Source organism: Haliotis cracherodii, unplaced genomic scaffold (genome assembly GCF_022045235.1).
Source record: "Haliotis cracherodii isolate W230 unplaced genomic scaffold, xgHalCrac1.p SCAF_5, whole genome shotgun sequence".
Classification (NCBI taxonomy): Eukaryota; Metazoa; Mollusca; class Gastropoda; order Lepetellida; family Haliotidae; genus Haliotis; species Haliotis cracherodii.
In genome coordinates, this window is record NW_027266308.1 from 56189644 (window position 1) to 56204771 (window position 15128).

The following is a 15128-nucleotide window of genomic DNA, read 5'->3' on the forward strand; positions in this document are numbered from 1 at the left end:
TTTGGCAATGGTGTAACATTAAATCTTCCACAGATCGTGTTTTAAACATGCTCTTCTTTGACGATATCAGCGCAGTAGAAGACTTACATTTTATCCCCGAGATCAGGAATGTTTCTGCCATTACACAATCTGACCTAAGATATACTTGAAGTTCAATGTATTTTGCTACCAAAGTGGTAAATGTCTAAGACCTGCATCACTCAGGATTTCCTTTCACATAAGGCGGGGTGGTGGGAAAGCCTCGTGGTTAAAGCGTTGGCTCGTCATGCCGAAGACCCGGGTTCGATTCCTCACATGGGTACAATGTGTGAAGCCAATATTCCGGTGTCCCCCACAGTGATATTGCTGGAATATTGCTAAAAGTGGTGTAAAACCAAACTCACTCACTCACTCACTCACTCACTCACTCACTCACTCACATTAAGTTGAGATGGCATAACATGACAGGATTAAATCCAACTCACTCACTTACTCATGTCACATTTTTTTGTCACGGCTGTTCTGATATATCTCTTCTATCTTGTATTTGCTCAAAGTAGCTGACCAGTACTGTTAAAGTAAGTGTATAGCTGACCAGTACTGTTAAAGTAAGTGTATAGCTGACCAGTACTGTTAAAGTAAGTGTATAGCTGACCAGTACTGTTGAAGAAAGTGTATAGCTGACCAGTACTGTTAAAGTAAGTGTATAGCTGACCAATACTGTTAAAGTAAGTGTATAGCTGACCAATACTGTTAAAGTAAGTGTATAGCTGACCAATACTGTTGAAGAAAGTGTAAAGCTGACCAATACTGTTAAAGTAAGTGTATAGCTGACCAATACTGTTGAAGAAAGTGTATAGCTGACCAGTACTGTTGAAGTAAGTGTATAGCTGACCAATACTGTTGAAGAAAGTGTATAGCTGACCAGTACTGTTAAAGTAAGTGTATAGCTGACCAATACTGTTAAAGTAAGTGTAAAGCTGACCAGTACTGTTAAAGTAAGTGTATAGCTGACCAGTACTGTTAAAGTAAGTGTAAAGCTGACCAGTACTGTTGAAGAAAGTGTATAGCTGACCAGTACTGTTAAAGTAAGTGTATAGCTGACCAGTACTGTTAAAGTAAGTGTATAGCTGACCAATACTGTTAAAGTAAGTGTAAAGCTGACCAGTACTGTTAAAGTAAGTGTATAGCTGACCAGTACTGTTAAAGTAAGTGTAAAGCTGACCAGTACTGTTGAAGAAAGTGTATAGCTGACCAGTACTGTTAAAGTAAGTGTATAGCTGACCAGTACTGTTAAAGTAAGTGTATTATGAGCTGACCAATACTGTTAAAGAAAGTGTATAGCTGACCAATACTGTTAAAGTAAGTGTATAGCTGACCAATACTGTTGAAGAAAGTGTATAGCTGACCAATACTGTTAAAGTAAGTGTATAGCTGACCAATACTGTTGAAGAAAGTGTATAGCTGACCCATACTGACTAATACTGTTGAAGTAAGTGTATAGCTGACCCATACTGTTGAAGAAAGTGTATAGCTGACCAACACTGTTAAAGAAAGTGTATAGCTGACCCATACTGTTGCAATTAGCCACATGTACGCTGACTGTTGTAAGAATAAAAAAATATAAGACTATTTTTAGCAGTAACCTCAAATATAGTTCACCAATACTAGTAATAAGAAAAGCCATTTTGTCTTTTTCTTTGTGTCAGACGTTTTCAAGGTAAATCAAAGTTGTGAACTGAATATGAAAAAAATAGGTGGAGATGCAAGATAACACAGCCAGATTTAGACACTTAGTTTACAATTACATTTCAAAGTTTGTCATAGTGCATTTTAGTTCAGGGCAAAGGATACACGAAACAAGTGAGAGAATGAAAGTATTTCAGCTTCAGACTTCACACAGTCTGGCAATTAGCATGTCACAGCCAGGTGAGATTGACCCTCTGCACTCTTGCAGTATGTGACAAGGTCACTCTGTGACTTCCATATGCCCCAGCTGGTTGACGAGACACTTGTGTACATCAGCAGACTATATCTCCATTGTCATCGGCTGGCCTGCCCACCCACTTGTTGTGGAGAAGCTCTATCAGTCTACAGGTACTGTTGGCAGTAGGAATCTTGAGATGAACAATGTTTGTGGACAGATCTGCCTTGAATAAAGAATCAAAACAAGCCACTCTGGGTCAAACAGAGAGATAACAGACCCTGTATTAAGTATGTTAGGTTAATTTCAGTTCTGTTTCTGCCTGGAAGGTGTACGAGTTACCTGAATGTAGCCATGCAGCTCAAGTGCATTCATTTATAATGTCGTTAAACAGATTCAACATTTCCTTTGTTCACAGAAATGTCAAGTTGTCATAGGTTGTCACTGCATGCCCCGATCCTGTGATAGATCATATAATATCTGCTACAACTGTGTATATGATGTCTGCTTGCCTCTATTGCAGCAATGTACCATGGGTACACTGAACAGGAAACCAAAAATATTGAAAAAAATATTGTAATAACATTATTATCAATTGTACTTGTTATAAAAACTGGAAATGACTTATTGACTATCAAAGAAGTATTTAATTGTTTTGTGTCATAATTTCAAAATATGTGATATGGCAATGATGTGATAGAGGTGGTAGTATTTGCAAGAATTATGATTGTGTCCTTGTTGGAAGTTAATATACAGAGATGGTTATATGTGATGTAACCTGTGACCTGGAAGTGACCAAGTCATAGCCCTGTCAAGGTTGTTGACTGATCAACAGAAATTCTGTCAAGGTCAGTTGAAGTGACAATGGAGACAAAGCTTCTATGATATGATGCTTGGCTGGTACTAATTATTTACAGAACAGATAACAGGATACCGAATGTTAATTTGATGAGTGTAACTTCTTGGGAAATAATTGGTCTTCAGCAACCTCTGCTTGTCGTAAAGGGGGACTATGCTTGTTGTAAGAGGCGACTTACAGGATCGGGTGGTCATGTCATCGTATCCCAATTGTGTGGAGCAATGCTCATGATATCAATCACTGGATTGTCTGGTACAGACTATATTTTTTAACAGACTGCCGTCATATAGCTGCAATATTGCTGAGTGCGGCGTTAAACAACAAACAAACAAATCATTGGAGAACTTTACTTTGGTTTTGAACTGTTAATATACTTTGTACCTTGAAGGAAGGTTAACACTTGTACAGTGAAACTGTTTTGTGATTGTCAATCCAAAAGAGGCTCAATTATTTTGTCATACCTCGACTGTGGTCATGAAGATCAATTGTACTGGTAACAATGCAGGGTAGGGGCCTTGATACCGCACACAACGTTTCAAGATGACCGGTTTTCTTCTTGTCTGTATGGCAAGGGGCTCCATCATCTTTTTACAAACAGAAGAAATAGAGAATCTCACCTGAGAGTCTTTTGATATCAAATATATCAACACGAGTGTAGATATGGCTTGATGTCACCCAAGCGATATCTCCTGTGGGAGCCACTTTTTGGATGATAATAAAGTATATACCAACAATGTTCTCGTCATGAAATTTACCCTCACTGTTAGTGTGAATGAGTGAGCTAGGTTTTACGCCGCTTTTAGCAATATTCCAGCAGTATCAATGGGCTTCAAACGTTTTACCCATGTTGAGAATAGAGGCTGCGAAGTTGTCTCAACCATGTCTGTATCCTGAAAAGACTGGGAAGCTGTTCCCACCTTGTCTGCATCCCCTCAAAAGGCAAGCCAATTGCTTCCATCTCATCTGTATCAAAAGACAGGGAATTTGTTTCCACCTTATTTGTTTTGAGAAGATACTCACTTCAATGAATCTAGTTCATATGCAAAATATTGTATGATATGGAAAAGATGGTTCTTTTTCAAGCAATTCAGTTGCTGCTTCCAGCTGTGTGGTCAAAACAAGTAATCTTTTCCATTTGTTTTTGACCGCCTCCGTGGTCTAGGGGTAGATTGTCCACCCGGAGAGCGGAAGGTCCGGGGTTCGATCCCCGACCGCATTCATACCAAAAGAAGTTAAAAGATGGTACTTGTTGTTACCCTGTCTGGTGCTCAGCATTAAGGGGCCAAAACAAGGACTGGTTGGCTCGGAGTCAGTATACTGTGTCTGAGTGGGGTATTCATGTTAAACTGCGGCATGGTATCTCAGTGAGCTAGCATTATAAATTGGCATCAGTCCGGACTAGTAGAAGCAGCCACACAAACACACACAAGTACATGCACGTCACTATATAAGTGCAATAATCTTGGACGCATCGTTAGCCCCATTTCACCTCACCACCTCACCACCATTTGTTTTTGTCAATACAGAAGACTATTCCTTCAAATGCAACCCGGCAGCTCCATACTCACGTCTGACTTTTTCATTTTAGCCCAGGCCACTATGGAGGAGCTCCAGATCCGACCGCACTTGCTGTTTGTCCATTCCTACAAGTCACCTCACTTCTGTGACTTCTGTGGGGAGATGCTGTTTGGACTTGTCAAACAGGGACTCAAGTGTGAAGGTAGGTCTTAACATGGCCAGTGGGAAGGTAGGTCTAATCATGGCAAGTGGGAAGGTAGGTCTTAACATGGCAAGTGGGAAGGTAGGTCTAAACATGGCAAGTGTGAAGGTAGGTCTAAACATGACAAGTGTGAAGGTAGGTCTAAACATGGGCAAGTGGGAAGGTAGGTCTAAACATGGGCAAGTGTGAAGGTAGGTCTAAACATGGCAAGTGTGAAGATAGGTCTAAACATGGCAAGTGTGAAGGTAGGTCTAAACATGGCAAGTGGGAAGGTAGGTCTAAACATGGCAAGTAGGACAGTAGGTCTAAACATGGCAAGTGGGAAAGTAGGTCTAAACATGATAAGTGTGAAGGTAGGTCTTAACATGGGCAAGTGTGAAGGTAGGTCTAAACATGGCAAGTGTGAAGGTAGGCCTAAACATGGCAAGTGTGAAGGTAGGCCTAAACATGGCAAGTGTGAAGGTAGGTCTTAACATGACAAGTGTGAAGGTAGGCCTAAACATGGCAAGTGTGAAGGTAGGTCTAAACATGACAAGTGGGAAGGTAGGTCTAAACATGACAAGTGGGAAGGTAGGTCTAAACATGGCAAGTCTGAAGGTAGGTCTAAACATGACAAGTGGGAAGGTAGGTCTAAACATGACTAGTGGGAAGGTAGGTCTTAACATGGCAAGTGGGAAAATCGGTCCAAATATAAACAAGCAGAGACACAAGTAAGAAGGTAGGCCTAAACATGGCAATGACAGAAAAGCAGGGACAGAAATGTGAAGATATGTCTGAAATAGGCATGTGAAAAGGCAGGTTTAATCATGGACAAACAGGGACACAAAATGTGAAAATGGAGAGCTGAACAGTTGCAAGAAATATAACCCTTGTTCACCAATTTTGGAAGGCTAATTTACATTTAGCATAAAGAACATAAAAATAATCTTTGTACCCACTAAAGATTCATGAAGATTGATTTGAATGTATATTTTAGGCTGTGGACAGAATTTCCACAAGCGCTGTGCCTACAAGATCCCGAACAACTGCAACCATCAACGCTATCGACGCCAGTCCTCGGGGAGTGTGTCCTCCAATGTGTCCTTCACTTTGCCTTTACCAGAGCCAGCCCTGAATGACAAAGACGTAAGAGTTTGTTTGCTGAAATTTGGGATCAATTTGCTCGAGAAACATTTGTACCATGACCCCTAGAACGTACTTCAGTCCTCTGAAACTTATTGTCAAAAGAAAAGGTCCATGTTATACCGCATGTTTATTGTAAGACCACATAAAAAGTGTGGACTGGGTGTCTACAATGGCTGATGAAGTAAGAATATTTAGATAGATCAGGATCAGAAAGCCTCAGGTGTTTCCATTAGCCACCAGGGCCCCGTTCCACAAAGCGATCTTAGCGCTACGACTATCGTAAGCCAGTGTAAAAGTATGGGAGTTACGATCACCTTAGCACTAAAATGGCTTTGTGGAATGGGGCCCGGGGCCCAATTGCACAAAACAATCTTAGTGCTAAGATGATCATTACTCCCATACTTTAACATAGGCTTACAATAGTCTTAGCGCTAAGATCGCTCTGTGCAGGTGGGCCAAGGTTCTGCCCAGGTGACCCTTGTGTTGGCACCTATTGATGTTTGTGGTGATTGTTTATGACCTTTGTCACCGAGAGATGCTGTCACATAACTTAAGTGCTATTAGAAGAGGTATTTAGCCCCAAATCACTCACTGGGTAACAAGATGTGAACTGAAATCACCATGTTTAGTCAATGACCCTCCTGAATATGCTAAATAGACTTCTATATTCATGATTTTGTTATTTTCATCTCTGTATCATCAGGGGGCACGGGTGGCTCAGTCGTCTAAGGCGCTGCGATTCACTGTGCAGAGTTGCGTCCTTTGGGCACGCCAGAAACCTATGATTGTGGGTTCGAATCCCGTTTCGCCCCGATTATGTTTCTAGGTTTGTCAGCAAACCGTGCTCGTGGGTTTCACTGAAGTGGTAAACGCCTGAGACCTGCATGACTTCAGGCTTTCCTCCCACATTAAGCTGACACGCCGTGATATAACTGGAATAATGTTAAAAGTGGCATTCAACCCAACTCACTCTCTCACTCTGTATCATCAGTGTCGTCTGTCACAGAGCCTCCTGAAGGTGCTAAGTCCTACTTCTGTAGACTGTCAAAATGTTGACTGTGTATAATTGTCCCCTCTGCTGTCACAGAATCTCCTCAATGTGCCGAGTCCTACCGCTCCCCCTTCCCCAGGGAGTGGTCGGTCCAAGTCCTGGAGTGGCCGCCCCATGTGGCAGGAGAGGGAGTTCGCCAAACGCATCAAGGTGCCTCACACATTCATCGTCCACAACTACACCCGCCCCACCGTGTGCCAGTGGTGCAAGCGACTACTCAAAGGCCTTTTCAGACAAGGAATGCAGTGTAAAGGTATGGACTGGTTGGTCTCGAACTTTGACTTGATTGTTATCCCTCACAATGCATTTTGCGATGGGTATTAAAATGGACACCTTCAATCTGTCTGTCAGTCTGTCCGTCTTTCCATAGGTCAAGTGGTGAACTGGTGCCTTTTGGTAGTTTGGGATTTTCTACAAAAACATTTTTTGAGTTTCCATGGCAACAACTTTGACTGGAAATGGCAGTAGTGCTTATTTCTGAATTAGATCTTTCAAAACGTACAATATTTCTTCACCAAACTTGGTGCAGAGATAGGTCTAGTGGTGAACTGGTGCCTGTTGATAGTTTCCACGGCAACAGAATAGAGATTCTAGGTCAGAATGTATATCTCATGTCACATGTTTGACTAGAATTTGTCTCAAGTGGTCACATTGTTTGACACAGAGATTGACTTAGACCGCGATTCCGCCATATTCTTGCATAGTCGTCGAAGATATCGCATCAACATTCAATCAGCGCGATTGAAAATCGTGTAGATCTTTCAGTAGATTTATCTCCATTAACACTCATTTTCACCTACAAAAATAAAAAATGTTGTATTGCTTGAATAAATTGATCTACGGTACCTAAAAATGTCAATAAAAAACTTACACGCTTGTTTATTCAATTGTCAAAATTTATCAATCGAAACAGCGATTTGCATACTCGCAACATTGCATGCTATCTCTTACTGTGTGCATAACCTATTCCTATATCACTGCATGGAGCTTTGCATCAGCTGACAATGGTGGAGTGTGCAACATTTTTTTATCCCCGATTGGCAAAACGAGTGTTTGTTTTAACGAATTAAACACTTCGGTAGCTCACGAAAATCCTTTTCCGTATTCTACAACTCCAAGTCATTAAGCATATTTTTTAAGACTTAAATCCTAGCAGAAATCTAAGACGTTGATCTACATGTATGTGTGTCTGTGCAGAAATCAAAAGAATATAAGGCAATAACAGGTAAAGTTTCAAAACACAAGCAAATCGTGTTTTAGATGACATATGCCTAGCCAGTGACGGCACCAGTGGAAGAACTTTCATGAACGTACCCTCATGCAAGAATGGCCACCGTGCGTGAAATACAAATTTTGAACTATTTCTAGTGGCCAAACAGCAAGTTGGATTTAGATTTTTTAGAATATGCTACGATACTTTTGCTTCCAAATTTGTCCATACAAATTGAAAACTGTGACTTAATCATTGAAATGTAATTCTTAAGCATCATGAATGTCAACAGTCTTTTCAACTTCCGGTTACTCCTAAACATTTTCTGGCTGCTGCTCATGGCAAACACGCTGCCTTCTGTGTGAAATAAATGACTTAATTGTTGCTAATTAAACAAGAGGGTGAACCTGGAGCAATAGTCATTGTATTATGTACTATCACTTCAAATCAATTGAAAAGTCCATATTGATAGGATTTCATTTGATACGGTCAGAGACCCGGCCACTGATATGGAACACACTTCAGACGGAAATAAGACGGCGAAATTGATGAAAGCACTTGAATGTAAATGATATATTTTTTGCCAACAAACTGTAATACCATTTACAACAGTCGCTATTTCATGTCATCACTCTAAATATACTGAATTACGATCTAAACACACATTGTTGAAATTTGATAACTGCAGATTGTTGTCTCCTGCATGCCAACGAAATGAAAAGCTGATGGTGGTAAACATGCCTCCTAAACGATCTATAATTGTCCTTGCGAATAACTCCCCATCAAGTCGACAATGAACAGAAATACATAGATATTAGTGTCATTTCTCCTAAAGTAGACAATAAACAGAAATATAAGTCAAATGTCATTTTTTGTTAATACTAATACTAATATTTATAAATACATGTATTCGCAGTGGAATAATTAATGTTCCAAAATAGGATATCTGAGGATATATTAATATAATCTGGTAATATTACTTGCAGCATTATTTGACTCACAAGTACCAAATATCCACTGTGTGAAGATGAAATATCTCTGAAAATTAACAAAATCTCATCACACGCCCAAAAATCTCATTGCTTTTGTACCAGGGGAGATTTTCTCTTATATGTAAAAATTTCCAGGATAATCCCTGTTGAGAGCATGGTTAATTTCTCATTTTATCAACCACTAGTTTACACAGCCCAGACTTTATTGATACCCTGGAGTGGAAGACACTCACTCACTCACTCACTCACTCACTCACTCACTCACTCACTCAATCACTCACCCTTTAAAGAAGAGGGTTATTATACCAAGGTTCCGTCCGTCCATCCGTCCGTCCTTCCGTCCATCCCAAAAACTTTGTCCGAGCGATTTCTCTTAAACTATTCAGTGGATTCATCTCAAAGTTAGTACATATAATCTGTGTCATATGGAAGGGTGCAGTCAAAAGAAAAAAATTGTTTTTATTACTTTTCCATTTTTTTATGAATTTTTCAAACCCTAACCCTATCCATTATTTAATTTGAAACTACTGACACACTAGGCGGGTCGAGGGTATTAGTGAGCCACGCTCACTTTTGTCCTTGTTTTTCAATGTTTTTAAATTTACTTCAGAATATAATTGGGGAAAATGATGTTTACTAGATGACTTGAAAGACATTTGTCGTGGGTCCCTCAAATGATCAGTGACCACTTCTTGTCCATTCATCAGATGAAAGGGCAAGGAATAGCCCTGAAATATTGTCACCAATAACACAGAAGTCATTATCCATCAGAGTTTCATGTCTTCATGATCTTCCTGCTTCTAAATGACGAGACTTGACCTTGTGTATATCATACACGTCCACTGATTTGCTTCACAGGCAAGTGTTACAACACACCCACTTGAGGAGTTCAGCCCTCTTGTGGGGTTGTCACCTTCATGCAAGGTCTCATTAGATGCTATTTACAGTTCAACAACGGCACTGGATTTAAGACCTAGACAGGATGCCAAGGTTGACACAACAGTATTATTCGAATAGGCTAAGAAGTGGCAATCAATTTTGATCAGAGATTAGTATGTGGATTTATATATCGAACAAGGTCATGCACAATATTCTATTTATTAGACTGACACAAAACCATCATCCAATAGTTTCAAGAAGTCAAAGAATTTTTATCTGAGTCATGTATATGGATTTATATGTATATCGAACAAGGTCACATACATAATTTTTTTCATTCGCCAATGCTTCCTCCATCACTGTTGTCGTCTGTTTTGTTAACAAAGACACACTTGTGAGTGACCCTGTGTCCATTAGATCAACTGATGGTGGCACATATTCCCTCCCCTTTAATACTGACCTACTGCATGTCAGGCTGACCGAGCTGTGCCCTCAATTAATCTTTAAACAGACTTGCTGTTCTCTGCATCATCTTTATGAATGTCTTTCAAATGGTGTGGCCTGGGTTATGTCTTTTTGTGCTTTTAACAGTGCATCTGAAATCCCTCCCTAGCTAATTTGACTTGACGATGGTGTCTGACAATCCTATCCGAAACTGGAATTATGCTGTGTTGTGAACATTCGGTATAGGTGTGTCTCATGGAGGAGGTGACATGTTTGTTATGACACAATGCAGGAAGTCGCAGACAAAATAATTATTCTGTGTTTCCGTACAGTCTGAGCTGAGTTGCAGTAGGATGTTTGTGAATTGCTGAATTTCTTGATAGAAACACAAGTAGATCATGTCTTATATTGTTGTCCACCTGGGATATACGAGTAATGCGGGGGAATATAGTCGTCGCTTCATCTGTTTGCCAATCCGTCCATCCTCCATCCGTCTGTCCGTCCATCCATCTGCCTGTCTGTCCATCCTTAATCATTTGGTTGCCGGAGCACAACTCGAAAACCATTCAATATTTTTAACACAAATTGGCAGATATATGATTCTGTAGTGGTGCCTTTAGCAATTTAAGGATTTTTTGCATATATTTTTCTCAATTTCCACGAAAACAATTTTTACTTAGTCTCAAAAGGGGGTCGATTTCATTTCCGGAGGACAGCTGAAAAACTGTTCAATAACTTTCAATATAACTTGGCAGATATATCAGACAGATCTTGAAGTGGTGTCTTTTGCTATTTGCAGATTTTTTGCATATTCATATTTCTCGGTTTTCATGGAAACAATTTGGATTTAGTTTCAAAATGGGGTGGTGATTTCCAGAGCACAACTTAAAGACTGTGAAAGACTGTTCCTCCAAACCTGGTACATGTATTAATCAAGGGCTGAGGTGGTGCCTTTTGCTATTTAACCATTTTCCTGTTTCCATGGCAACAAGTTTGACTTTGACTGTGTTCATAGTGGTGTGTTTGTCCAAACCACATCTCTGATGACATGCATCAACCAAGTCAGCAAGCCTGACCACCTGATCCCGTTAGTTGCTCTTACGACAAGCATAGTCGCCTTTTATGGCAACCATGGGTTGCTGAGACCTATTCTATCACGGATCTTCACTGGTCAACGTCCGAAAACACAGACACCTTAGTACCCCCAACATCTGAATAAACTGAAGACATTAGTACCCCAACATCTGAATAAACTGACACCTTAGAACTCTAACATCTGAATAAACTGACACCATAGTACTCCAACACCTGACAATATTAATAAATTTAGTACTCCAACATCTGTGTAAACTGACACCTTTGTAATCCAACATCTCAGTAACCTGACACCTTAGTACTCCAGCACCTGTGTAAACAGGCACCTTGATACTCCAACATCTGAATAAACTGACAACTTCAGTGCTCCAATATCTCACTCACACAGCCTCTGTCATGTAACTGTGACATGACTGTGAGTGTAAGGTGATAAGGACATGCATCTTTTAGGGCGGTCGGCTAGCCTAGTGGTTAAAGCGTTCACTCGTCACGCCAAAGGCCCGGGTTCGATTCCCGACATGGGTACAATGTGTGAAGCCCATTTCCGGTGTCCCCCGCCGTGATATTGCTGGAATATTGCTAAAAGTGGAGTAAAACCATACTCACTCATTTACATGCATCTTTTGTTTGTCAGCATGAGCTTACAACTGAGGACAAGAAAAAAAGGCCAATTGAAGTTGCAAGATCAGAAAACAGTTTTTGATCTTCATAAATCTTCATCTCATAGTTGTTCTTAGCTATTATATCCTCAATCATCAAATTTATTCATATCTTAACATACCCAGGACCCATACCCCAACAAAGCTTTGTTGGAGATCGTCACCGTTCCCATCTCCCGTATCGCTAACCTAGAACAGAATTTCTGTGGCTGGTAGGGTTGAACTCAGCCTTGACAAAGCCCTTGATATGTTTCAGATGGAAGAGGAAACTATGAATCAGAATCAACATCTTGAAAAGATACTTTCTTATGTGTTAAGATGGGGTATTGGTCTTCGGGTGTTCCAAGTTGTAGTTAAAATGGTACATAATAACATGAGATGAGGTGAAATGGGGTTTAATGTCGCGTCCAAGATTTTTGCACTTATATAGAGACGTGCATGCACGTGTATGTGTGTGTGTGTGGCTGCTTGTACTAGTCCGGACCGATTTAAAGTGCTAGCACACTGAGATACCGTCCGGGCGGACGCTCTACCATTAGACCACGGAGGCAGTCCATAATAACATGAGTCAGCTACTTGTGACAATGTTGCTGCCTATATATGGAATGATTTGAGTTGATTGCTTTTGTAAGTCAACACAAATGAGACTCAAATGAAGATTTGGTGGTGAATGGGTCCAGGGTAGGGCTGGGACTAGTCCAAATTTATTACCCGGGTACCCGCCCCCCTATTACCCGCCCCTACCCGGGTACCTGCCCCCCCATTACCCGCCCCTACCCGGGTACCCGTCCCCCTATTACCCGCCCCTACCCGGGTACCTGCTGTAGGTCATAAGTTGGGCACAATATGTTCAATTGGGAATCATTATACTGGAGCCCTGGCAAAAAGTGTTTAGATATAGTATAAACCGATCTGATTGTGTTTACACTGAAGTTGACTGAAGTTTTGTCTTTACTCAAACATATAAAAGTCAGAAGGAATGTGCCCGTAGTCAGAATGAAATGCGAACATTAGCGACTTGTACTAGTGGAACCATGGAATTTTATTGTTATTTTCATTTAACCATTATCACATGACTAACCACGGGTCCAGGTAGTCCTGTGGGTACGTGGGTCCTTCTCGTGGGTACGAGTTACCTGTCCCAGCCCTAGTTCAGGGTATTTATCATAATGGAATGGAGATGTGATTCGCTGAATAATCGAGGATATTCCAGGAGCTGCCCTATCAGTGATTCGACCCTGGCTGTGTCATACAAAACAAAATGGTACCCTGCCTGGTGCTTGGCTTTAAGGAGAAAACTGGTCACATGAGTCGGGTATTTTTATACTGCACCAATGTGTCACTTTTGGCGAGTACTATACAGCAGACCCGCGAAGATTCCGGGGTAGAATAGGTCTTCAGCAACCCATGCTTGCCGTAAAAGGTGATTATGCTTGTCGTAAGAGGCAACTAACAAGATCAGGTGGTCAGGCTCGCTGACTTGGTTGGTGCATGTCATCGATCCCAATTGCGTGGATCGATGCTCATGATATTAATCACTGGATTGTCTGGTCCAGACTCGATTATTTACAGACCGCCGTCATATAGCTGGAATATTGCGGAGTGCGGCGTTAAACAAAAAAACAACCAACCAACCAACTATACAGCAGGCATTAGTCTGGACTAGTACAAGCAGCCACACATACTCAGGCAGACAGAGAGACAGCCAAACAGACAGATGGACAGACACCCATGCATGCTCGTCACTGTATAATTGTGAACCCAACATTAAACCCCATCAGCTCACCTCCATGACTCCTTGTTCTGGTCCAGACTCTAGTACTTGCAGGCCATTGTGATACATTATTGTGTGACTGCTGCATAAAGCAACAGTCTGTCACTTGCATCCATGAACTCGCTGAGGTTATTGCAATGCTTACAATAATACAGATTGTATTTGAAGTAGAACACAGACAAAGCTTTTGGTATGTTACTTTTATTGTTTGTAGGACCAAGTTCATATATATGTGACAGAGGCAATTATATACAAGAAGGGGCGGTCGGGTAGCCCAGTGGTTAAAGCGTTCGCTCGTCACACTGAAGACACGGGTTCGATTCCCGACATGGGTACAATGTGTGAAGCCCATTTCTGGTGTCCCCCGTCATGATATTGCTGGAATATTGCTAAAAGCGGCGTAAATACATACTCACTCACTATATACAAGAAAAATCCTTCACACATCGAACCAACAAGAGATGTCTTTCTTTTGATTTTTCTGTCAATGACATGCTTCTTACATAGCATCTTTGAACCCAGACAAAACTATCAGCCGGTGGCAATGAAAGTCAATGCCCTACCTCATCAATTACAATGGCTTGTAATTAGTGCGGTACGTTTGGCACCACAGTGACGAGGGTACATCCTTTGAGGAGAAGGCTGACAAAGAAAGAAAATGGAAATGCAATATGTAACTTCTAATTTTCAACAAAGCAAGCGGCCTGTCACTCTTAGTCTTCAATTATGTCAACTTGTTTTCCTCGCAGTCGAGGACCACTCGGCTATTTTTCTACTATTTATGTTTATGTAAAGGTTATAGTCACACTGAACTAACTTGACATTTATAACTCAGCTTCAATGATCACAGAGAACAGACATTCAGATTATTCTGAAGAGTTGGGCTGGTATTGTCTCTCTGTGAACACGTTTTGTCAAAGTAGTCATGTATGAATGATGAGGCCCTGAATAATATATTACTTTACTCATGGAACCAGCTTGAAGGAGAAATTTTCAAAGGCTTTCTTTTTAAACTGAAATAGTTTCCAGTAACCTGTAATGTTTGTCTGTTTGTGTGTCAACTTGTCTGTTCTGTATTGCCGGAGAACAGTTGATCATTTCTTATTTAACTACGAAGTGGATGCTTGTAGAAATGTGTATTGTTATTAGGATGCTTAACTGTATCTATCCCAAGCCTTGATTTTACAGTGAGGATAGTTGTTTAAGTGTTGTCAATTTGATGATGTTTGAAAATCAATAAATTGCATCCATTTTGTCATGGTAATGGAACCGAAATCAAATCTTCTCTTAATGATTTTGTTATTGAATACTGCTGATCATCAGGCAGACATGTTGAATTTGTTTTGACAGGTTTGCTGTAAGACTATTTGACCAATATTTTTCTGCTAACCTAATATGACACCATATACGGCAGCTA

General features: G+C 40.7%; 1 protein-coding gene across 4 annotated transcripts in view; it reads left to right on the forward strand.

The window, feature by feature from the left end:
- LOC139441976 (serine/threonine-protein kinase D3-like) overlaps window positions 1-15128 on the forward strand; it is a 132220-nt gene that overhangs the window by 68955 nt on the left and 48137 nt on the right. For all 4 annotated transcript variants that reach the window (XM_071222721.1, XM_071222723.1, XM_071222724.1 and 1 more), the window contains 3 exons: window positions 4351-4482; window positions 5459-5607; window positions 6695-6911. In XM_071222721.1, coding sequence (XP_071078822.1) covers window positions 4351-4482; window positions 5459-5607; window positions 6695-6911 — 498 coding nt within the window. The remainder of the gene's footprint in view (window positions 1-4350; window positions 4483-5458; window positions 5608-6694; window positions 6912-15128) is intronic.